At 41.5% G+C, this 25,897-nt stretch overlaps 1 protein-coding gene across 5 annotated transcripts in view; it reads right to left on the bottom strand.

The window, feature by feature from the left end:
* The window catches only part of cd276 (CD276 molecule), a 423,418-nt gene that overhangs the window by 40,375 nt on the left and 357,146 nt on the right, over positions 1 to 25,897 (bottom strand). For 4 of the 5 annotated variants that reach the window (XM_059946178.1, XM_059946182.1, XM_059946180.1 and 1 more), the window contains exon 7: positions 20,695 to 20,727. The exons of the other annotated variant lie outside the window; for it this stretch is intronic. In XM_059946178.1, coding sequence (XP_059802161.1) covers positions 20,695 to 20,727 — 33 coding nt within the window. The remainder of the gene's footprint in view (positions 1 to 20,694; positions 20,728 to 25,897) is intronic. 5 annotated transcript variants of the gene reach the window in all.

The following is a 25,897-nucleotide window of genomic DNA, read 5'->3' as shown; positions in this document are numbered from 1 at the left end:
AGATTTGGTAGAGGTATACAAAACTATGAGGTGCATAGACAGAGTAAAGGCAAGCAGGCTTTCCCCACTGACGTTGGGTGAACTAGTACTAGAGGTCATGGGCTAAGAAGGGTGAAAGATGAAATGTTTAAGGGGAACATGAGGGGGAAGTTCTTCACTCGGATAGTGCTGAGAATGTGGAACAAGTTGTCAGTGGAATTGTTGGATGCAGGTTTGATTTCAACACTTAAGAGACATTTGAATAGGCACAAGGAGGGGAGGGCAATGGGGGGCTGTAGTCTAGGTGTAGGTTAATGGGACTAGGCAGAATAATAGTTCAGCATGGACTACATGGACTGAAGGGCCTGTACCTGTGCTGTGTGCTTTATGACTCTAATGTTGTTGTGGCTTCTGTGATCACTATTTGCTTACAGCTTCCTGGCCTCTAGAATGTGGCAGATGGCAAGGCAGATGTCCATCCAATCTAGCACTTATAATGAAATAATTACTTATAAGTTCTGCCCTCTTCATTGTTTCTTCCATCTAACAGAAGCAGGTGGAATTACGTCAGAAGGGAATACTTAACCTGTCAACTTCATCTTTCTACAACGGACAGATCAGTTCAAGGACACTAATTTGCCATAATTTCAGGCATAGACATCCATTCATTTTTTCAGAAAAATCGTAAAACAGAATGAAGAGATACCACTGAAAGGCCGATGAGAAGTAATTTCAAATTGTGTCAGATTATTCACCACCTGTTCTGGCAATCTAGCAGTCTCCTGGCCACCATTACTTATGCTAGTTATTTTAATTCCAAATTTAATTACTTGAATTTAAATTGCCCAACCACTGGGGTAAGATTCAAACTCATGTCTCCAGATCGCTGGTTATTAGTCTGGTGATTTTAATGATTTTGCTGTCATACCTTCAATTCTGTAACTAAATGTGGGTTCTGATGAAAGGTCATCAAGCAGAGATATCACCTCCTGATGAAAGGTCTTGTCCCAAAGCATTTTTCTGTTTATTTAAGTCTTGTCCTAAAGAAATGACTGATTATTCTCCTTTGTAGGTGCTGCCTGACTTACTAAGTTCCTCCAGCATTTTGTGTGTGTTGATTTCTAGCATCTGCAAAATCTCTTCTGTCTGGAGTGCCATGTAGTTGTCAGGTCAACGTTTCTTTACAGAAGCCAGCTGTAAGATGGAGGTTCAATTCCCACTGCTGTCAGTAAGAGCTTGTACATTCTCCCAGTGACCACATAGGTTACCTTCGAGTGCTCCAGTTTCCTCCCATATTGCAAAAATGTATGGGTTAGTGCTAGTGAATTTGGGCTTGCTATGTTGGTGCCTGAAGTACACGATATTTGCTGGCTTCCCAACACTATTCTTGCTGAGCTGACTTGATGCAAACAATGTATGTTTCAATGTACATGTGACAAAGTACAGAAGAACTCAAGACTGTACGTCTACACCACCAGCTGAGATAATGAAGGAGCTGAGCAATGTGTCACCTGAGTCGATGGGGGCTTACAATCAAATAGCAAGTGGCCGTCATGGTCACTTTTCTTGAGATCCCAAGAGCCCTTTGGACATTGTTCATCTGGTACGCCGCAAGTTCAATTCGCTGACTCACTGGATGTAAGCAGGGATGGATGGAGGGGGCCAAGTCCAGAGTCGTAGTGAGGATTAGGCCTGAAGCCATAGTGTTGCCTGAATGCAGCCGCCTGGAGCGAGGGGACGAAGCTGTTGCACTTCACTGGGAGCAGGATGGTGCGGTGTCCAGAAATGAGTTGGAACTGCCCTCCCAAAGTTCTGCTCGGCAGACGACAAGCTCTGTTGTGGTCGACTGCAGGGTCACTTTCTTTCAGCTGCTGGAGGTGAGGCGTTCAAACCACTGCACCATAGCGCATTTCTGGTAACTGAAGATTTAAAATGGACTGAGATCTGTGGACTATATACATATATATCGGTCTGGCTGTATTTTTACTAATATTCTATATGTGCTTGCATATGCGATGTCTGAGCCTCAAAGCCACGGATTTGCCTAGTGAGAGTCAGGCGTCGGGACTAGAAATGCCCTCAAAGTCATGGTGTTTTGCTAGCGGGCATTGACAGTTGATATCAGTGAGCTGGGGGGGGGGGGGTGTGGTCTGTCTGTATATATACTGTACATGCATATTCTGCATTGTCCTATTTCTACTGATATTCTATGTGGGTTTGTTGCCTTGTATGAATCAAGTCACAGAGTCACGGGCAGAGGAGGGAGGTGAGTCTTGGGACTCTTATTACATGATTGTGATCTTGGGTGTGTTTACTGCATGTGTGAGACTGTTGGTAATGTGTGTTTGCACCTTGACCCTGTAGTAATGCTGTCTCGTTTGATGGTATTCATGAGTATTCATATATGGTTAAATGACAATTAAGTTTGAATTGAATTGAAGCTAATCTTTAAATATTACCTCCGTTGCCCTTTTTGTAATTCTCACTGACTCACTAAGTTAGATCTGGATGATCTCCATTATTTACAGAGGCCACCAATGAATCTAAATATTACTGGCCAAAGTGTACAATAGTCATATTGATAGGATGTAATAACTTTGGAGAAGGAGCTGAGATTCCACCAGATGTTAGTGCTTTTTGGTTCTAAGGAGAGATGGGATAGGCTGCTTTCTTTGGAGAGGAGGAGGCTGAGTGGTGAAGGATATGCATGAGCTGGACATGGAGGTTGCCCTCTCGGCCTATTTTGAAGACATGCTCCTCATGGTTCACCAATAGAGTGTGCGGGAGCGCCAACAGATCTTCTTGGCCTCTTCATCTGTGAACAATAAACTCTTCAAAGATTTCTGGTCTCTTATTGGGTCAATAGTATATTTGTCTTACGATGGTGGTATAGCAAGAGGGCATAGTTTTATGGTAAGAGGTAGGAGGTTTAGATAGGATCTGAGGTGGAGTATTTTAATAGACATTACTTGGAATGCACTGCCTGAACTGATGATGAAGGCAGATACTCTCATGGCATTTATAAAGTATCTGGACTGTGGGGTGGCTAACCTTTATGAGACGGTGTGCCCAAATCCTCAAATTTTTTTAAAATTCTCTCATGTCCTATGGTAATCTTGAGCAGAGATTATCATTGATTAATCAATTAGTAACAATAATTATGGACATTTTAAAGGAAAGAGAATGAATCCTTTAGCTTATTATGCATACTTATTGTTTTGCTATTAATAAAAGTGTAACAGAGACAGATTGAAATAAATGAAGCATATTTAAAAACCTGTTCAAAAATTAATACTAATCTGTTAAAAAGACAATTGAAAAATAAATATTTCTGGAGATATAACCATATAACCATGTAACAATTACAGCATGGAAACACGCCATCTCGGCCCTTCTAGTCCGTGCCGAACGCTTACTCTCACCTAGTCCAACCAACCTGCACTCAGCCCATAACCCTCCATTCCTTTCCTGTCTATATACCTATCCAATTTTTTTTTAAATTACAATATTGAACCTCCCTCTACCACTTCTACTGGAAACTTGTTTCACACAGCTACTACTCTCTGAAGAAATTCCCCCTCATTTTACCCCTAAACTTTTGCCCCCTAACTCTCAACTCATGTCCTCTTGTTTGAATCTGCCCTACTCTCAATGGAAAAAGCCTATCCACGTCAACTCTATCTATCCCCTCATAATTTTAAATACCTCTATCAAGTCCCCCCTCAACCTTCTACGCTCCAAAGAATAAAGACCTAACTTGTTCAACCTTTCTCTGTAACTTAGGTGCTGAAATCCAGGTAACATTCTAGTAAATCTCCTCTGTACTCTCTCTATTTTGTTGACATCTTTCCAATAATTCGGTGACCAGAACTGTACACAATACTCCAAATTTGGTCTCACCAATGCCTTGTACAATTTTAACATTACATCCCAACTCCTATACTCAATGCTCTGATTTATAAAGTCTCGCATACCAAAAGCTTTCTTCACCACCCTATCCACATGAGATTCCACCTTCAGGGAACTATGCACCATTATTCCTAGATCACTCTGTTCTACTGCATTCCTCAATGCCCTACCATTTACCATGCATTCCTATTTTGATTAGTCCTACCAAAATGTAGCACCTCACACTTATCAGCATTAAACTCCATCTGCCATCTTTCAGCCCACTCTTCTAACTGGCCTAAATCTCTCCGCAAGCTTTGAAACCCTACTTCATTATCCACAACTCCACCTACCTTAGTATTATCTGCATACTTACTAATCCAATTTACCACCACATCATCCAGATCATTAATGTATATGACAAACAACATTGGACCCAGTACAGATCCCTGAGGCACACCACTAGTCACCAGCCTCCAACCTGACAGTTAACACTGCCATCTCCCATCCATCCACTGTTGAATCCATTTTACTACTTCAATATTAATACCTAATGATTGAACCTTCCTAACTAACCTTCCGTGAGGAACCTTGTCAAAGGCCTTACTGAAGTCCATATAGACAACATCCACTGCTTTACCCTTGTCAACTTTCCTCATAACCTCTTCAAAAAATTCAATAAGATTCGTCAAACATGACCTTCCACGCAAAAATCCATGTTAACTGTTCCTAATCAGACCCTGTCTATCCAGATAATTATATATACCATCTCTAAGAATACTTTTCATTAATGTATCCACCACTGATGTCAAACTTACAGGCCGATAATTGCTAGGTTTACTCTTAGAACCCTTTTTAAACAATGGAACCACATGAGAAATACGCCAATCCTCCGGCACCATCCCCGTTTCTAATGATATTTGAAATATTTCAGTCAGAACCCCTGCTATTTCTACATTAACCTCCCTCAAGGTCCTAGGGAAAACCCCTTCAGGATCTGGAGACTTATCCACTTTTATATTCTTTAAAAGTGCCAGTACTTTCTCTTCTTTAATCATCATAGTTTCCATAACTACCCTACTTGTTTCCCTTACCTTACACAATTCAATATCCTTCTCCTTAGTGAATACTGAAGAAAAGAAATTGTTCAAAATCTACCCCATCTCTTTTGGCTCCACACATAGATGTCCACTCTGATTCTCTGAGGGACCAATTTTATCCCTCACTATCCTTTTGCTATTAATATAACTGTAGAAACCCTTTGGATTTACTTTCACCTTACTTGCCAAAGCAACCTCATATCTTCTTTTAGCTTTTCTAATTTCTTTCTTAAGATTCTTTTTACAGTCTTTATATTCCTCGAGCACCTCATTTACTCCATGCTGCCTATATTTATTGTAGATCTCTCTTTTTTGGAACCAAGTTTCTAATATCCCTTGAAAACCATATCTCTCTCACACTTTTAACCTTTCCTTTCAACCTAACAGGAACATAAAGATTCTGTAACCTCAAAATTTCACCTTTAAATGATCTCCATTTCTCTATTACATCCTTCCCATAAAACAAATTGTCCCAATCCACTCCTTCTAAATCCTTTCTCATCTCCTCAAAGTTAGCCTTTCTCCAATCAAAAATCTCAACCCTGGGTCCAGACCTATACTTCTCCATAATTATATTGAAACTAATGGCATTGTGATCACTGGACCCGGACTGCTCCCTGACACATACCTCCGTCACCTGACCTATTTCATTCCCCAACAGATCTAACACTGCCCCTTCTGTAGTTGGTACCTCTATGTATTGCTGCAAAAAGCTATCCTGCACAGATTTTACAAACTCCAAAACATCCAGCCCTTTTACAGAATGGTCTTCCCAGTCTATGTGTGGAAAATTAACATCTCCCACAATCACAACCTTGTGCTTACTACAAATATCTGCTATCTCCTTACAAATTTGCTCCTGCAATTCTCACTCCCCATTAGGTGGTCTACAATACACGCTTATAAGTGTAACTACACCTTTCCCATTCCTCAATTCCACCCAAATAGCCTCCCTAGACGAGCCCTCTAGTCTATCCTGCCAAAGCACCGCTGTAATATCTTCTCTGACAAGCAATGCAACACCTCCCCCTCTTGCCCCTCTGATTCAATCACAGCTAAAACAATGAAATCCAGGAATAATTAATTGCCAATCACACCCCTCCTGCAACCATGTTTCACTAATAGCTACAACATCATATTTCCATATGATGCTAACGCTGAATTCTGCACAGTATTTATTGTTATTATACTTAATATTCAAACTTCACTCATGAATAACAGAAGAAAAAATATAAGCAGAGCAAAGCTGATGTCAATTGGCCCAACCATTTAATGCCCAAATACTGACGCATACACTAAATCAATGAGGATTTCAAATCATACCATTCAATGCTACGTGCTGGCGCTAAGTCAGCGTGAAACATTTTCTCTGAAAGCATCTCTCAGCTCTCGGGTTGTAAAAAAATCATTCACTGCTTCCTTTGGCAGTAAGGATAATCATTATTTTTTTTTATTAAAGATAGGGTTTAAGGAATTGAGGGGTGCCATGTACCAACTAAATAGTTTTGCATGTCATCCTGGGCATACATGCCATAGGTTCACAACCCCTGAAAATACTTTGAATTGTGAAGACATCATAGGCTATGGATCTACTGCAAGAAAGTGGGCTTAGTGCAATTAGGTACAAGGGGTGGCATAGACATAATGGGCTGAAGGGCCTACTTCTGTGCTGAACAACTCTACAATTGTTCATCTTAAAATATCATTTAATGCTAATCCAGAACGTATCAGGTCTATCAGATAATTATATTGCATCATTAACTTAATAGCTTAGAACATAGAACAATACAGTACAGGAACAGGCCCTTCAGCCCACAATGTTGTGCCAAACCAATTAAATCAGTAATCAAATGGCTATTTAAACTAATCTGAGAGATCTAGGGGTCCATAGGACACTCAAAGCTGCTGCACAGGTTGCCAGTGTTGTTAAGAAGGCTTACGGTGTGTTGGCATTCATCAACCGTGGGATTGTTTAAAAGCTGTGAGGTAATTTTACAGCTATATAAGACATTGGTCAGACCCCAGTTGGAGTATTGTGTTCAATTCTGGTCATGTCACTACAGGAAGGATGTGTATACTATAGAGAGAGTGCAGAGGAGATTTACAAGGATGTTGCCTGGATTGGAGTACGTGCCTTATGAGAATAGGTTGAATGAACTTGGCCTTTTCTCCTTGAAGTGACGGAGGATGAGAGGTGACCTGATAGAGGTGTATAAGATGATTAGGGACATTGATCATGTGGATAGCCAGAGGCTTTTTCCCAGGGCTGAAATGGCTAGCATGAGGGGGCACAGTTTCCAGGTGCTTGGGAGTAGGTACAGAGGGGATATCAGCAGTAAACTTTTCACACAGAGAGTAGTGGGTGCATGGAATGCACTGTTGGAGGCAGTGGTGGAAGCAGATACAATAGGGTATTTTAAGAGACTCTTTGATAGGTGCATGAGGCTTAGAAAAATAGAGGGCTATGTGCTAGGGAAATTCTAGGTAGTTTCTAGAGTAGCCTACACTATGGGCCAAAGGGCCTATGATGAGCTGTAGTTTCCTCTGTTCCATTTCTCTGTTCTAAGAGCTGGGAGGGAGGTTAGCAGGGAGGGATGAGTGGACAAGGGTATCACAGAGGGAGTGATCCCTGCAGAAAACAGGGGTGGGGGGAGTAACCTAAAGATATGTTTAATGGTAGGATCCCTTTGGAGATGGCGGAAGTTGTAGAGGATAATGTGTTGGATGGAGAGGCTGATAGGGTGTCCATATCATTCTATTTCCCTTATGTATCTAAACGTCTCTTAAAAGTCTCTAAATTTTTGCCAGGCACCCACCAATCTCTGGGTAAAAAATTTACCTCTCATCTCTCCTTTGAACTTTGACCTCTCTCATCTTAAATGCATGCTCTCCGGTAAAGGACATTTTAACTCTGGAAAATGATACTGTCTATATATTGCCTCTCATAACCTTCTAAACATCTATCATGCCTCCCATCAGCCTCCATCACTCCAGGTCAAACAATACAAGTTTGCTCAGCCTCTTATGACAGCTGATGCCCTCTAATCCCGGCAGCATTCTGGTAAACTTCTTCTGCACCCTCTCCAAAGCCTCGACATCCTTCCTATAATGGGGAGACCAGAACTATATGCAATATTCCAGATGCAAACTAACTATAAAGCTATAACATATCTTCCTGAGCTTTGAACTCAAAGCCTCAACTAATAAAGGCAAGCATGCCAAATGCCTTCTTAAACACCCTAAAGACCTGTGCAGCCTCTTTCAGGGAGCTCTGCACTTGGATCACAAGATCACCCTACTCATCAGTTGGAAGCTTAAAGAATTTCCAAATATGATAAGGCAAAATTGCAGCTTAAACTTTGTCTTTGGTCCAGTATTTTAGTTGAAGTGACAATCAGCTGTTTAATACCGTTATGGATTACTAGAGTCAATGAAAAGAAACATCTGATTCTGCTGTGAGCAAAATGACTGTTGAATTTTGCCAATAGAACATCGATTACAAAGTAATTATCTGGTCATTATTACCTTGCTGTTTAAAATACTCTAGATGTTCTGAAGTTTGGAAAATTAGAATATAAATATACATTCATCCTTTCCTAAGTGCTAAATTGAAGAAAATTGTGCAGACTTTAGCAAGAGCACATGCTGAAGCAGCCTACAGATCATTTTGGCTAAACGTGATACCATTGCATTACAGTGACATATCCCTAACATTAACTTGGCAACTCAGACATTCTACTTTCTCATTCCATCAATGAGATGCCTAAGTTCAATGCTCCTCCACGTTACAGTTATATACTCAGTGCCCCTTTTATTATGTATACCTGCTCGTAAATACCTAACCAATCATTTGGCAGCAAGTCAATGCTTAAGTGCATGTGGACATGGTCAAGAGGTTCAGTTGTTTTTCAGACCAAACGTCAGAATGGGGAAGAAATGTGATCTAAGTGACTTTGACTGTGGCATGTTTGTTGGTGCCAGACGAGGTGGTCTGAATACCTCAGAAGCTGCTGATCTCCTGGGATTTTCACTCACAACATTTTCTAGAACTTATAAAGAAAGGAGTGAAGAACCGAAAAAAAACCATCCAGTGAGTGGCAGTTCTGTAGATGAAAACACCTTGTTAATGAGAGTGGTCAGAGAAGAATGGGCAGACTGGCTCAAGTAACTCAAATATCCACGTGTTACAACATGAACACATGTCAAACCTTGAAGTAGTTGAGCTACAACAGTAGAGGTTGTTGGTGCACCTAATAAAGTGGTCACTGAATGCACAGCACCTTCACCAGTCTTTGGACTTCCCAAAGCACTTAGCAGTCAATGAACGACTTCTCAAAGTATGGCCACCATGGTCAGAAACAGAATAAGGAAGGAACATACAATCTCGCATTTAAAGGGTTCTTAATATATAATAGCAAAGGTTATACAACTGATCAATAGTTATAAAAGCAATCTTGTAGTAACTCCTTATAGACATTACATGCATGTAATATCATATACATATATATGTTTAGCATATTTAAGAGCCTTAAGCAGAATGCTCCCTTCATTCTCTGCACAATCATATGTCTCTCCAAGAGCTTCTTAAATTCTTGTTTCTTATTTGCTTCCACTACCACATCTGGCAACATATTCCAGTCACCCACCACTCTCTGACCTCTGTTATCGCTTCCTTTTTATATTACCAAAGAATGCTCTTATTGTTCACTTTCATGTTTTCCTCTGACCTTTCTATGTCATTTTCCTGGTTTTACTTTGTGAGTTGCAAAGTACTCCCAATTCACAGAGCTTTTGCTACCTCTAGCAGCTTTTCCTTTGATTTAATACTATCTTTACCTTCCAGCATCAGCCATGAGTGAATCACTTTTAATTTTGGGTGTTTACGGCTTAAAATAATACATTCCTTTTGCAACATATGCATAGTCTGTTTAAAGGCTAACTACCTGCCTGAGCACCACCATTGCTTTCTGCAAATGAGCCAACTTTCCTCTATTACATTTATCGTTTCCTTCGTTTAGATTTAAGACCCCAGTTTCACCCTGAGCTATCTCTTTCAAAATCAGTATAAAATCCTATCACATTAGGGCTGCATTTCCCCAAAGGCCCCTTGAATAAGATCATCAATCATCCCTTCGCTTTGCACCCAAATGAGATAGAAAATAACCTTTTTCCCTAGTTGATCCCTCTATGTTTTGATCTGTAATGTCCCTCATTTGCATTCCACAAATTCATCTTTTTCTGTATGATAGCAAATTTAATTTGCCCAGTCTGTATGTAGGTTATTATTGCCTGTTAGATTCACATCTCATTTCTTGATTGCTGCCAAATTTACAGCTTTTGTTTGGTGACCTATAAATAACTCCCAACATTTTTTCTTCCCTTCGCTATTTGTAAGCTGAACCCAAATACTCTAGTTCTACCTCACAATATATCCTTCTATGCAGTGCACTTTTCCCTTGTTAATAGTGCTGCACCAACCACATATCCTTATCTCCTAACCTCCCTAAATATTGAATATCCTAAAATACATTTATTTAGAGTTATGGCACAGTAAGAGGCACTTCTGGCCTAGCGAGTCCGCACCGCCCTATTACACCCATGTGTCCAATTATGCTGCTAACTTGTACACCTTTGGAATGTGGGAGGAAACTGGAGCACCAGGAGAAATCCCACAGAGCAGAGTCATGGTGAGAACGTACAAACTTTATACAGAGAGTGGCTGAATTGACCCCAGGCCGCTGGTGCTGTTACATTAACCGTGACGCTACCGTAACATTTTCAGCTTTGGTCACTTTGCACTGAAATGGCCATAATTTTATTTCTGTTTTCCCTGTGTTTGGTTCCTGGAGCAATTGTTTGTAATTCATATTTGATTTATGTTTCTGATGTAAATGGGCGATCTGTTAGCTTTTGGTGTGTGAGAGAGGGGTTGGGGGTTTGAAGCTATTGTTGCTGTTGTTTTTTTGTGGTTTGGGGTTTTGGATGTTCCAGCTGCCTTGCTGCAATCTTAGTTTTTGTGCAAGGGAGGGGTTGGGGGGGTTGCCATTTTTCTTGTGGAAGATATCTTAGATTTTGTGTGACAGAAGTTGGGGGGGGGGTGTTCAGGTTTGCTAGTTTTTGTTTCTTTTTCATTTTTGTGCAGGGGAGTGGGGTGGATGTCTTTACTTTCAACAAATTCCCATGGGTTTTCTGTATTTTATGGCTATCTGAAGAAGACGAATAGTCAGAGTTGTATTGTACATGCGTACTTTGACACTAAAATGAACCCTTAAATGCTGCTTGTACAGTATGATGCTATGTGGCCTATGATGCTACTGCAAGTATGTTTTTCACTACATCTGTGCATATGACAGCAAACTCAAATTTGACTTTAGTCACCCTAGTCACATTTCAGTGATGGCAATTTGATCACATCATAAAACTACTTAACTTGTTATGAGCTGTGAGCATTCAGATACAGTGCATTTAATTTGTCATTTTAGTCCCTAACATCGTATTTGCAGATTCTTTGTTTCATTTACAGCTTTTACTTACTTTCTGTTCTCTTTCTAGTTTTCTCATTCCAGAATTGCCTTTGAGTTATGCAAGCCTGTCACTGGGCAATAACATAAGCTATTTAAGGCTGGGATGGATTTTTAGAGAATATTCAACAAGCTGACCTTGTCAAAAGCAAAAACACACTCCTCAATATGGAGCACACAACACTATCAGCCATTTGTATGGTGTATAACAAAGGGCAACTTTATCTTTTTTCATCTTTATTTAAAAGGCTCTTCTGGCCCCACGGGCTTGCACCACTCAGTGGCACATATTGTGACTAATTAAACTAGCAACCGATATGTCTGGGACGTGGAATGAAACAGGTGCACCTGAAAGAAACCCGCCCGGTTACAGGGAGAATGCACAAACTGCTTACAGACAGTGGTGGAATTGAAACTAGGCTGCTGGTGCTGTAATGACATTCCACTAACCACTGTGTCACCGTGTCACCCTGTTGTGGTCTACCATACATATACAAATACAGGCAGATAGATACGGATGAGTGTGTAAATAGATAGAAAAAAGAAAATTACAGGGAGAAAGAGATCGGACAGATGCGGGGGGGGGGGTTGGAATGAGAGGGAGGTGGAATGAGAGAGATAAAAAGAGATTGAAAGAGATAATCAGAGAGGGAACAAAGAAAAAAGTAAGGAAAGGGGTGAGAGAAGATACAAAAAAAGAATGAAAGAGTAAGGATAAAGAGACAGAGGAAGTAAGAGAAGAAGGAGACAGAGGCAGAGAAAGGCTGAGAAAGGTCGACTGAGTTGACAGCAGGAGAGTGGTTGTGATAGAAAAGGAGCAAACGTGAAAGAAAATATGTTGGAAAGTAAGATAGGAAGAAAAGTAAATATATTTATATATGAATGAAAATAAAATTATTTATATGTGGATGGGAAAGAGAGAAAGAGTGAAATTGATGTATAGAAAGGGGGATTAGATTGAAAGAGATGGGAACATCTGGAGATGAAGTGAGATGAGAGGGAGGAGAGAGGGAGAGCGAGAGAGACAGATATAAATACATAAAAATGAGTAAGAGGATTGCATTAACTTTTCTCTCCTGTTCCAGTGTGTGAGATTACAACTGTTGCATAGAATTACACAATATAACAAGATTTGGCATTGCAGAAAATTCGAGCAATTCTTTCAGAGGTGAGGAAGACCCATTGTTTGTGAGAATGGCATGGAAAGGTGAGCAATGATGATCTACCACACAAATAGGAGGTTTGTTCCCTTGACTCTGTGGGCACGGGCAGAATCTCAATTATTTTTATAAACCAACTTCATAACGGAAAAGTGCTGATACTGAGCATTAATTGGCAAGAATACAGAATGAGAGGAGTGAATCAATGTTTCTGGAATGTTGATGAAATTGGTATTCAGTGGAACCATTATTACAAATCTGTTATTGCAAGACTAACATTACAAATGTTACACAAACCTACTGCCTCGTCAATCGGTAGCAGTCTGCAACAAAATGGCATCGTCAATGAAAACATACACAGCACTGTTCCACTAACGTGCATTCATTACCAACTGGGACTCTATAACAGCAGAGTTATTTTGGACATTATTATAGTCTCACTGCTCCAGTTGACCAAGCCAACATGCCTGAAGTGAGAGATGATAATGAATCCCTCAGGCATAGTAATGGCCTATTTACTCCTCCCTCTCATCCCCACTAAAATAATGTTTTTGCTGCCTTTATGAATCTAAACTGTACAACAGTGGATTTCCCTGGTGTATAGATGTGTTGTGTTGGACAGATACATTTATCAAGTTGTTCGTAATACAAAACCAAAGTAGCATGGATAATGGGAATGTGGAGCAGAAAGGGAACGTACTCATTAGATCAGGAAGCATCTGGAGAGAGAAAAATTGAGCCAAGGTTTCAGTTCTGATGGCAGGCCATTGATCTGAAAAGTAAACTGTTTTTCAAAGCGTAGATGTGGCCAAGCCTACTGCACATGTCCAGCATTTTCTGCTTATTAATTGAAATTACCTCTCTATCATAAACACAGGTAGAGGCAGCTTTCTCTATATTGGAGAGGTCCGAGATTGATGGGGGAGATGGTTATGCCAAGGATCTTCATTCTGTCCAGCCTCCTCTACAACGAGGACACCCAACATAGATTGGGGAACTGTTCTGTCGAGCACTTTTGCTCTATCTGCAAAAAGCAGGATTTTGCAGAGGCCAACCATTTTAATTCCAATCCCCATCCCCATTCCAACAGGTTGATCCATAGCCTCCTCTACTGCCATGATGAGGCCACTCTCAGGTTGGAGGAGCAACATTTCATATTCTGTCTGCATAACCTCCAACTTGATGGGATGAACATCAATTTCTCTAACTTCAGGTAATTTTCACTCCTCCCCCTTCCCTCTTCTTCCACTCCCCACTTTGGTTCCACTCGTATCTCTTCCCTTCTCCTCACTTGCCTATCCCTCCCTCTGTTGCCTCTCCTCCTTCCCTTTTTATCATGGTCCACATCCCTCTCTTATCTGATTCCTTCTTCTTCAGTTCTTTACCTTTTCTATCTATCACCTCTCAGATTCTCACTTCATCCCCCATTTCCCCACCCACCTGGATTCACCTATCGCCTTCCAGCTTGTACTATCTCCCTTCTCCCCACGTTCTTATTCTGGCTTCCTCCCCCTTCCTTTCCAGTCCTGATGAAGGGGCTTGGTCTGAAATGTTGACTCTTCATTCCTTTCCCGAGATGCTGCCTGGCCTGCAGAATTCTTCCAGCATTTTATATGTGTGCCTCTATATCACGTTGCAGCTGTACAAAACTTTGGTTAGTCTGCACCTGGAATATTGTACATACCTTGTCACTCCAGTACAGGAAGGATGTGATATCTTTGGAAAAAGTGCTGAAGTTGTTTACCAAGGTACTGTCTGGATTAGAAGGTATGAGCTATAAGGATTGGTGGGTTGTTTCCTATGGAGCACCGGCAAGAGAGGAGAGAACTGATAGGTTTACAAAATCCTGGAGTGGTGAGAGGTGATTGGTGGACTGATGAAGGGTGATGGATAATGAGCAGGTTGTGATAAGGACCTGATAAGTACTGGTTTAAATATTGGTTTATTATTGTCATATGTACCAAGATACACTGAAAAGCTTGACTTCTATACTATTTATACAGCTCAAATCACGACACAGTGTATTGAGATAGAATACAGTAAAGCAATAACAATGTAGAATAAAGTGTAAAATCTACCAATAAAGTTCAGCGCAGATCATAGTGAGGTAGACTGTGAGGTCAAGAGTCCATTTTATTGTACAGGAAGCTCTGTTTGAGCGTCTGATAATAGTGAGACAGAAGCTGTATTCAGCCTGGTGGTACAATACTGTGCAAATGTCTTAGGCATATATAGCAAGGGTGTCTAAGGCTTTTGCACAGTACTGTATTTGTCAATGTGGAGCAAAGAGCAAGTTTGTAAATCTGGCAGGAGCAAAGGAAATTGGGAATGGTGAGGGTGGAGCACTGCACAAGGGGTGTGGGATAGGTGGCAGAGAAGGGATGCTGGGGGCAGGATGTGGTTGCAGCCACACCCAGCTCTGAGACTCTAGACAAGGTCATTTGAACCTTGGTTCAAACCAAACAATTGGTTTATTGATCATTACATAAGGTATCTTAATTCCCCTTTTCCCACCCATGATTGCCCGCTCTCAGCCTCCTTCCCACTCTCTGTCAAAAGTAGAAACACATATCAGAACCAGGTTTATCATCATTCCATGTGTCATGAAATTTGTGGGTTTTTTTGTGGCAGCAGTACAATGCAATTTATAACATTACTACAGTGCCATGCAAAAGTCTCAGGCAACCTAGCCCTAATTTTATATATGTATGATATAGGTTTACACAATACTGTATGTGCTTTCAGGCTTTTGTATCTTCCAACTGGCAACCATTAGGGGAAAGGTGAATGGCAGAAGAAATTAGAACTAGTTAGAGTAAGGTGGGGACAAGAAGGGATCTGGGAGTAAGGAGGAAGCCAGTGGGTGAATTGTCTGTAGAATACCAGAGGTGATTAATAAGTTTGTGGCCTAGGGTAGAAGGAGTCAATTTTAGAAAACATAGTCCCCTCCTATATTTACACACTTAGTCCAGTGGTCATGGAGCATACGGATCTTGGACCTCCAGAAAGTGTCCACAGATGGGTGATTGATAAGTTTGTGGCCTAAGGTAGAAGGAAATGAGTTATGCAGCTCATTACGCGCACATGCAGTTCAACTCTGTGATTATGCAGGAATTTTGAAGTTAATAACTCATTGCCCTAGGCCACGAACTTATCAATCACCCCGATGGGTTATTAACTGATGAGTTATGAACTTCAAACTTTCTGCATAATCACTCAAAGAGTAGAACTGCATGTGCACGTAATGAGAGCTGTATAACTCATCTCCTTCTACCTTAGGCCACAAACATATCAATCACCCATCTGTGGACACTTTCTGGAGGTTCAAGATTCGTATGCTCCACGACAGCTGGACTAAGTGTGTAAGTGTAGTCCCCTCCTATGTTGAAAAATAAATGTGCTAGGTTTTCTAAAATTGACTTCTTCTACCTTAGGCCACGAACTTATCAATCACCCCTTGTATGATTTCCAGTATCTGCAGTCTATTGTGTTTCCTTGTTATCAATCCACCATTCAATTCTTGACCTATTAATATGCCACAATATGACCTTGCACCCTCGTGTCTGCCTACACTGCACTTTCTCTGTAACCATATCTCTCATTTTGCATTCTGCTATTTTCTCCCCTTGTGCTACTTCAATGCACTGTTGTAACGAATTGATCTGTATGAACAGCATGCAGGATAAGTTTTCAGAATCAGAATCTGGTCTGCTATCACCAGCAGATTTGTGAGATGTTGTGAGATTTGTTAACTTAGCACCAGCAGTTTAATACACCTCACTGTACCTCAGCATGTGTGACAAAATAAACCAGCTTACCAATTAGCCAATTTCCATTTGCTGTCACGCATTCAGTTGCCAAGGACTTACACTTCTTGAACAACTACACTGCCCTACACTTACACCTCCTATCTCTTTGTTCTGGCCTTTTCTAACCCCTCTCAATACCTTGCAGGCCAGCACCAGTCTTCATTTGATGGGAACATAAAGTCCTGTGGATTGTTTGAAGGCACCCTATTGGTTTGTTGCCACAGTGGGCTCTCCTCATCTACGGGGAATTGGTTCCGGGACCCCCCGTGGATACCAAAAAGACTCAGATGCTCAAGTCCCTTATATAAAATGGCATAGTATTTGCATATCACCTATGCACATCCTCCTGTATACTGTAAATCACTTCTAGATTACTTATAATACCTAATACAATGTAAATGCTATGTAAATAGTTGTTATACTGTATTGTTTAGGGATAATGACAAGAAAAAGACTGTACACGAGACACGAGGCGAACAATGCTCAAACAACGAATGCTGGAGAGAGGATTTCTGGGTTTTCCTGATCCACGGTTGGTTGAATCCGCACATGTGGAACCCACGGATAAGGAGGGCCGACTGTACTTTGCTAATGTAGCCTTTGGAACACTAAGAACTCCCACAGATGAAATCGCTGTTATCAAGTTTAGGAAATTTACTTGGACCCATCCAGGTAAAGAGTTTCAACCCAAAACATCAACTGTGCTTTTCCTTCTCCAGCATTGTGTTGTTTGCTTAGGGAAGTTATGATTTGGTGGACAAAATACACTCAGTGGCCACCTTATTAGGTCCAGGAGGAATCTAATAGAGTGGCTAGTAAGCATATGTTTGTGATTTTCTGCTGCAGTAGCCCATCCATTTTAAGGTTTGATGCATTGTGTGCTCAGAGATGTTCTTCTGTACATTACTGTTGTAACATTTGGTTATTTGAGTTACTATCACCTTCCTGTCAGCTTGAACCATTCTCCTCTGACCTTTCTCATTAACAAGGTGCTTTTGCCCACAAAACTGCTGCTCACTGGATGTGTTTTTTCTTTACACCATTCTCTGTGAACTCCAGAGACCACTGCTGTGGAAATCCCAGGAGATCAGCAGTTTCTGAGATACTCAAATCACCCTGTCTGGCACCAAAAATCATTCCTCAGTCAAAATCACTGAGATCAAAATTTCCCATTCTGAACAATGACTGAACCTCTCGATCATGTCCACATGCGTTTATGCATTGACTCATTGCCACATGATAGGCTGGTTAGATAATTGCATTAATGAGCAGCTGTGCAAGTGTACCTAATGAAGTGGCTACTGAACGTATAAAACAATAACTGTGACCACAGAGTTGGGTCACAGTTGATTCGGTCAGTACAGAAACAGTAAGCCTAATTGTCTCCTTCTGTTTCACAAAATTTCTGTGATTCTAATGATGGTTTGAGGGACTGCAGGGAATTTGAGTGAGTCAGTCATTAACTGAGCTTAAAATGCATGCAATTGTCCACAGATTTGAGCTAATGAATGAAAATAACACTGCAAAGAAGGAGAAGGGCACTTAAAATAATTGAATTATCAGACAGTTGCAATGGAGTACAAACAATGAGATGCAAGAGGCATTGCCCTTCAGTTTTCAGTATATCACGTGTCACCAAGATGTTCATGGAATTCAAGCAATGAATCTCTTCTCTGTGAAATCCTGGAGGTTTATTTTAATAAACACAGAGCCCAGTGTTAAGCTAAAGCAGTAAATCTACGCTGGAAGCCCTCTATCATGTTCACAAAGGTAAATGAGGGCAGGGAATAGATGCGTCTTTGCCCATGTGTGTCAGAGCCAGGTTCGCAGTGATTGGATTGATTACAACAACAGTGAGAACTTGGCCTGAGAGTGTTTGACACATCTAAATCAATGATGACTAATTTCTAGAGAATTACACAGAACTTACAGGCCATCGCAGGGTAATGAATGGGATCTGTTTTTACAAACATCCATAAGTCTATGTTGTTTGTAAATGGGAAATTGCACAAAAATCAGATATCATGGTAACCACACTTCCATAGTTTTACATTGGGGGAAAAAAACACACAAGACTGATAAGAAATCACTATTACAAATACTGGAGAGAAAGGACATTCGTTCTCTCATTCATAAGAATGAAAATATGTCAGACTTTTGATTTTAATAATATTATGGCAGCTCACTCATATCTAGAGGTATGCATAATACAGAGTCAGTCTGCACCACATTCAACTTAACTGATTGTATTTAAGCTCTAAACAAGTTTTTTCCCAACACTTCCTTTTCTATAACACAATTTCACACTGTATTTCTTTTTACTCACTCTCAACTTACACTAATGTGTATTTCCTGGTGTAAGTTATGTATAATTTATGTTCCCTTACATTTATGGTGCTTTATAATTGTAGTTCGCTATGCTGCTGTGTAAGGCTAGTTTTTGTGTCATTTATACCCTGGGTGTGTACATCCATGCCAATAAACTTGAAACATTCATTATCGACATATTTTTCCATTCCTCTTTCCCTCAGTAACATGCACACAAAATGCTGGAGGAAATCAGCAGGTCAGGTAGCAACTATGGAAAGGAATAAACGGTTGACGTTTTGAGCCAAGACACTTTGTCTTTCTACCATCTCTCAAATCCAGTCCCTGCTATTCACTCCACTTAAGCCTCCAGTACCTGATTCTGTAATCCCAGCTCATTCTAGGCAAAAAAAATTATCCTGAATTCCTGACTGCACTAATATGTTAACTTCATATTCACGTATCATGACAAATTGTCATACAGTAATACAGCATGGGAACAGGCCCTTCGGCCCAAATTATCCATTTTAATCAGGTACCAATTGGTTAGTCCCTTTTGGCTGCATTTGGCCCACATCCTACACCTTTCTGATCCATGCACTTGTCCAAATGCCTTTTAAGTGTTGGTGTTGTACCTGCCTCAATCACCTTTTCTGGCAGCTCATTTCACATGTGCACCACCCTCTGCATGAAGAAGTTGCCCCTCAGATACCTTTTCCTAAGAAAGAAATTCAAGGGTAAATGTGTTGCTCCAGAAGAAACCCATACTGCAAATCTAGGGACCCCGGTTAACAATTTTGTTAACGTTGTGGCAAGGGTTCACATACAGCAGACTATTGAGGATTTAAAGCTGAAACTTACAGACAGCATGTAAAGGAGAAAAAAACTCAATATCTCTCACACACACACACACACACACACACACACACACACACACACACACACACACACACACACACACACACACACACACACACACACACACACACACACACACACACAGTTGTGCTGACCATGTCCCTACCTTAGAAATTACTAGGCTTACTCATTGCCTTCTATTTTTCTAAGCTCCATTTACCTATCCAAAAGTCTCTTAAAAGACCCTATCGTATCTGCCTCCACCACCGTTGCCGGCAGCCCATTCCACGCGCTCACCACTCTGAGTAAAAAAAAACACTTACCCCTGACATCTCCTCTGTACCTACTCCCCAGCACCTTAAACCTGTGTCCTCTTGTGGCAACCATTTCAGCCCTAGGAAAAAGCCTCTGACTATCCACACAATCAATGCCTCTCATGATCTTATACACCTCTATCAGGTCACCTCTCATCCTCCATAGCTCCAAGGAGAAAAGGCCGAGTTCACTCAACCTATTCTCATAAGGCCTGCACCCCAATTCAGGCAACATCCTTGTAAATCTCCTCTGCGCCCTTTCTATGGTCTCCACATCCTTCCTGTAGTGAGGCGACCAGAACTGAGCACAGTACTCCGAGTGGGGTCTGACCAGGGTCCTGTATAGCTTGATGGGAAGGATTGGCAAAGGGATCCTGAAAGGTGGCTCCCAAACATACAGTCACTAAGCCATGATACTTATGAGAACACAGTTCATTGCCTAACCCAAGTATCTTCTAGATATAAAAGAGACTGCTGAAACTGGAAATCTGGAGCAATGTACAAAGTACTGGAGGAACTCAGTGGGTCAGGCAGCAACCTTGGAGGGAAATGGCAGTTGGCGATTCAGGTCAAGATCCTTCATTTGGACTAAAGTTTGATGAAGGGACTTGAGTCCATTTCCCTCCATACATGCTGCCTAACCTGCCAGGTGCTTCATGTGTTGCTGATGTAACATCGAGACAGAGTTCAAAATAAATTCAAGCTGTCAGAACGATAATGAATAAAGAAGTTTCAAGAGTGAGAAGAGGAAATCTCACCTTTGTCTTCAGTACTTTTCAAGGGCTTCATGGCTGTAAAAATCAAAAATGGACATGGTTACTGAAGAGTTGAATGTGATGTTTTACCTGGAAGCAGTTCAAAAAAAGAGTATTTACTAAAATTATGAGAGGCACAGATGGAGTAGACAGTCAGAATTTTTTCTGCAGGGTAGGTATGTCTAATACAGTGAAATTTGCATTTAAGGTGAGAGGGGAAAAGTTTAGAGATATGAAAGGCGTATTTTAATTTTTTTTAACACAGAGTGTTGGGAGCTTGGAATGGGTTGTCAGGTGTAGTGGTGGATGCAGACATAGTCTTTAAGAAGCTGTCAGACAGATACACATATATGCACTGAATGAAGAGATATGGATTATTTCAATTCAGTATCAGCATCATTGGGGAAAGGGCCTGTTCCTGTGCTGTACTGTTCTGTATTCAATACATTGCATTCAAATTGTTTTTCCTGAAGAAGGGAGAAGTCTAGTAATGCTGAGCAGAACATCCTGGCCTGAATAACTTACTGAGTTGGGCTGACTAGGCTAGACCTGACGCATATGAAGTTTTCAGCAGAAGTTGTACCCAACTGCACCAGAAGTTTTCATAAGTGCACACTGTTGTGCCGTTATTGAGGGAGAGTGCAGAGCACGCCTGAATGCTGGCATGCAGGATAGTCAACAGAACTTAATTGATAATTCTGCTTGCACGGTATGTGAACTCCTCCCAAGTGGGAGTGGCCAACTGAATGTCAGAGGAACAAAACTATTAACCTCCACTACATCTCCCTTTCTTGAGAAAGAGGAAAACTAGGTCCATAGTGCTGCATTGAAATTGAGCAATCCAGTTCACTTTACCCATACTTCATAAGTTATGTTCCTTACATAAACATAAAAAAGAATTGCTAAATTTATAAGCATCTTTCTTTAATAACTGTCATTTCACCTTGTGCTGTTCTGATCAGAAATTATCATGGTACATGCTGCCAGGCTCTTGTTCCTTTGGTGAATTGGTTTGAAACCCAAACAGCTTCACCACTCCTGAGCAGCTCTTCATTTTCTCATGCTGTGTTGTCTCAAAATTACTCACTTTGTCAGACTACAGTAATAGCTTTCTCTAGTGTGAGATTTGCCTACAACTGAAGTCTCTCTGACAATTTGATGTCTAGTAGCCTTCTCATGCTTTGAATTTTTTTCAATGATTTTAAGTTCCCTGGCCCCCACCGCCTTATTTTCACCATGGACGTCCAGTCCCTATATACCTCCATCCCCCACCACAAAGTTCTCAAAGCTCTCCACTACTTTTTGGATTCCAGACCTAACCAATTACCCTCTACCACCACTCTCCTCTGTCTAGCGGAATTAGTTCTTACTCTCAATAATTTCTCCTTTGGCTCCTCCCACATCCTCCAAACCAAAGGTGTAGCCATGGGCACACGTATGGGTCCCAGCTATGCCTGCCTTTTTGTTGGCTTTGTAGAACAGTCCATGTTCCAAGTCTATACAGGTATCCGTCCCCCTCTTTTCCTTCACTACATCGATGACTGCACTGGCACTGCCTCCTGCATGCATGCTGAGCTCGTTGACTTCATTAATTTTGCCTCCAACTTTCACCCTGCCCTCAAATTTACCTGGTCCATTTCCGACACCTCCCTCCCCTTTCTTGATCTTCCTGTATCCATCTCTGGAGACGGCTTATCTATTGATATCTACTCTAAGCCTACAGACTCTCACAGCTACCGGGACTATTCCTCTTCCTGCCCTGTCTCTTGCAAAAATGCCATCCCCTTCTCACAATTCCTCCACTTCATCTGCTCTCAGGATGAGGCTTTTCATTCCAGGACGAAGGAGATGTCTTCCTTTTTTAAAGAAAGGGGCTTCCCTTCTTCCACCATCAACTCTGCTCTCAAACGCATCTCTCCCATTTCCCGCACATCTGCCCTCACCCCATCCGCTTGCCACCCCACTCGGGATAGGGTTCCCTTTGGCCTTACCTACCACCCCACCAGCCTCTGGGTCCAACATATAATTCTCTGTAACTTCCGCCACCTCCAACAGGATCCCACTACCAAGTACATCTTTCCCTCTCCTCCCTTTCTGCTTTCTGCAGGGATTGCTCCCTATGCAACTCCCTTGTCCATTCATCCCCCCCATCCCTTCCCACCGATCTCCCTCCTGGCACTTATCCTTGTAAGTGGAACAAGTGCTACACCTGCCCTTACACTTCCTCCCTCACCACCATTCAGAGCCCCAGACAGCCCTTCCAGGTGAGGCGACACTTCACCTGTGAGTCAGCTGGTGTGGTATACGGCGTCCGGTGCTCCGGTGCGGCCTTTTATATATTGGTGAAACCTGACGCAAATTGGGAGACCGTGTCGCTGAACACCTACACTCTGTCCGCCAAAGAAAGCAGGACCTCCCAGTGGCCACACATTTTAATTCCACGTCCCATTCCCATTCTGATATGTCTATCTATGGCCTCCTCTACTGTCAAGATGAAGCCACACTCAGGTTGGAGGAACAACACCTTATATCCCACCTGGGTAGCCTCCAACCTGATGGCATGAACATTGACTTCTCTAACTTCCATTAATGCCCCTCCTCTCCTTCTCACCCCATCCCTGATTTATTTATTTTTCACCTCCCTCCCCCTTTTTTTTCTCTCTCTCTCTGCCCATCACTCTGCCTGTTCTCCATCTCCCTCTGGTGCTCCCCTCTCCCTTTCTTTCTCCGTAAGCCTCCCGTCCCATGATCCTTTCCTTTCTCCAGCTCTGTATCCCTTTTGCCAATCACCTTTCCAGCTCTTAGCTTCACCCCACCCCATCAGGTCTTCTCCTATCATTTTGCATTTCCCCCTCCCCCTCCTACTTTCAGATCTCTTACTATCTTTTCTTTTAGTTAGTCCTAACGAAGGATCTCAGCCCGAAACGTCGACAGTGCTACTTCCTATAGATGCTGCCTGGCCTGCTGTGTTCCACCAGCATTTTGTGTGAGTGGCCTGACAATGATCCTGTCTCTAATGAGCTCATCTCTCTGATTTTCATATGCACAGTTGTCTGAGAGGGCGTACAATGCGGTGATGATGTCATTTACACTTTCATCTGGCTCCTGTTTTCTGGAGTTAAACTTTACCCTCTCCTATATCATCTTTTGCTTTCCATTGAAATATTCTTTTGATTTTCCCTGCACTACTTTGTACACTTTTTTCCCTGAATACCCGTCAATCCTCATGTGTTTCATGATGTCACCTGCTTTGTCACCCATGCAGTATATCAGAGTGCTTACTTGAAGCTCCTCTGAAGCCTGAGTGAGATTGTTTGCAACTCTAAATCTCTCAAAGCGTCTGAGCCAATTGTCAACGTTCCTTGTTTTAGATAAGTCAATTGTCTCGGGGGCTTTCTTAGGTAAGTAGATGTAGGTATTGCAGGTATTTCTCCATTGTCCTGTCTGTTTGTTTATTATTATTGTTTATTTGGACTACAAAAGTCTTTTTATCTTGTGTCTCTGAGCATTTCTCCAGGCTAGTGGGCCATAGTTTAATATTATTTATCCACTTTTGCATGCAGCTTGAAAGCGATACCTAGCAATCCTGACCTTTTCTCAGCTCATGCCTCATACACTGGTGCATACAATTAGCAACTAGCATGTGCAGTTTAGGCTGATAAGTCTCTGGATATTTTTCATAGATATAAATGAACAAGAACAGTTTTATTGTAAATTCCTTCTTGTTGAGGATACCGCTTGGTTTGTAGCACCAATTCCTTGACCACTTTGTAAATTATGTTGTGTTCATTATTGATGGATAATACAGAGCACACCAGGATACCAGCATGCAGGATACTCAACTGAACTTCACTGATCACTCTGCTTGTGCAGTATGTGAATTCCTCTCTTGAGGGAGTAGTTAAATGAGTGGCATAGGAATAGCACTATTAACTACTACTCCACACACAAGCCAGAATGTGACAGGTGCACTCATTGGCCACTTAATTCGGTACACCTGCAAATGTATAATTAGCCAATCATGTGGCAGCAACTCAATGAATAAAAGCATGAAGGCATGGTCAAGAGGTTCAGTTGTTGTTCAGACCAAACATCAGAATGGGGACGAAACATGACTTTGACCGCGGAATGATTGTTGATGCCAGACAGGGTAATTTGGGTGCCTTGAAAACTGCTGTTCTCCTGGGATTTTCACACATAACAGTCTCTAAGGTTTACAGGGCATTGTCCAAAACACAAACAAAAATCCAGTGAGTGGCAGTTCTGTGGGTGAAAGTGCCTTGTTAATGAGAAAGTTCAGAGAAGAATGGCCCCACTGATTCATACTGCCAGGAAGTCAACAGTAACTCAAGTAGCCATGCATTACAACAGTGGTGTGCAGAAGAGCATCTCTAAATGCACACCTTGAAGTGGATGGGCTGCAGCAGCAGAAAACCACAAACTTACAGAAATGCATCCAATGGCCACTTTATTATTTACCTCCTGTATCTAATAAAGTGGCCACTGAATGTAGCTGGACTGAGTGGCAAGGTACAGGCATCACTCTCAGTTGACTGGTAAATTGGTTTCTTGCAGCCTATTCATACAGATCAATTCATTGCAACACTGCACTGAGGCTGTACAGGGTGAGAAAAATAACAGAGTGCAGAATAAGGTGTTTCTAGAGAAGTGCAAGAAGAGAATAAGATGCAAAGTTCTAACTGGGCAGATCGCGGCCAAGAGTCATTTATCTTGATAGAGATTTGCAAGATGATAACAGGCATATATAGAGTGGACAGCCAGTGCCTTTTCCCCAGGACAGAAAGAGGACATACTTTTAATGCGATTGGAGACTTTTCTATAGAGGGGATATCAACAGAAGGTTTTTACAGAGAGAGTGGTAAGTGCATGAAACACAATGTCAGGGATGGTGGTAGAGACAGATATGTTAGAGAGACATTTAAGAGACTCTTAGATAGGTACATGGATGTAAGAAAGATGGAGGGCTATGTGGAAGGGAAGGGTTAGATTGAACTTGAAGTAAGTTAAAAGGTTGGCACAACATTGTGGGCTGAAGGGCCTGTACTTCGTTGTTTAGTGTTCTATGTTTATCATGCTAGAGAATCACTTAACAGTCTTATAACAGTAGGGCAGAAGAAATCCTTATTTTAGTTAGAGAAATAGTATTGATAAGGGTGGATTATAAACTACGTTCAAGGACTTTCTG

This window comes from Hypanus sabinus, chromosome 21 (genome assembly GCF_030144855.1).
Source record: "Hypanus sabinus isolate sHypSab1 chromosome 21, sHypSab1.hap1, whole genome shotgun sequence".
Classification (NCBI taxonomy): domain Eukaryota; kingdom Metazoa; phylum Chordata; class Chondrichthyes; order Myliobatiformes; family Dasyatidae; genus Hypanus; species Hypanus sabinus.
The sequence above is the reverse complement of the archived record's forward strand: the minus strand, read 5'-3'. Positions and strand labels throughout refer to the sequence as shown.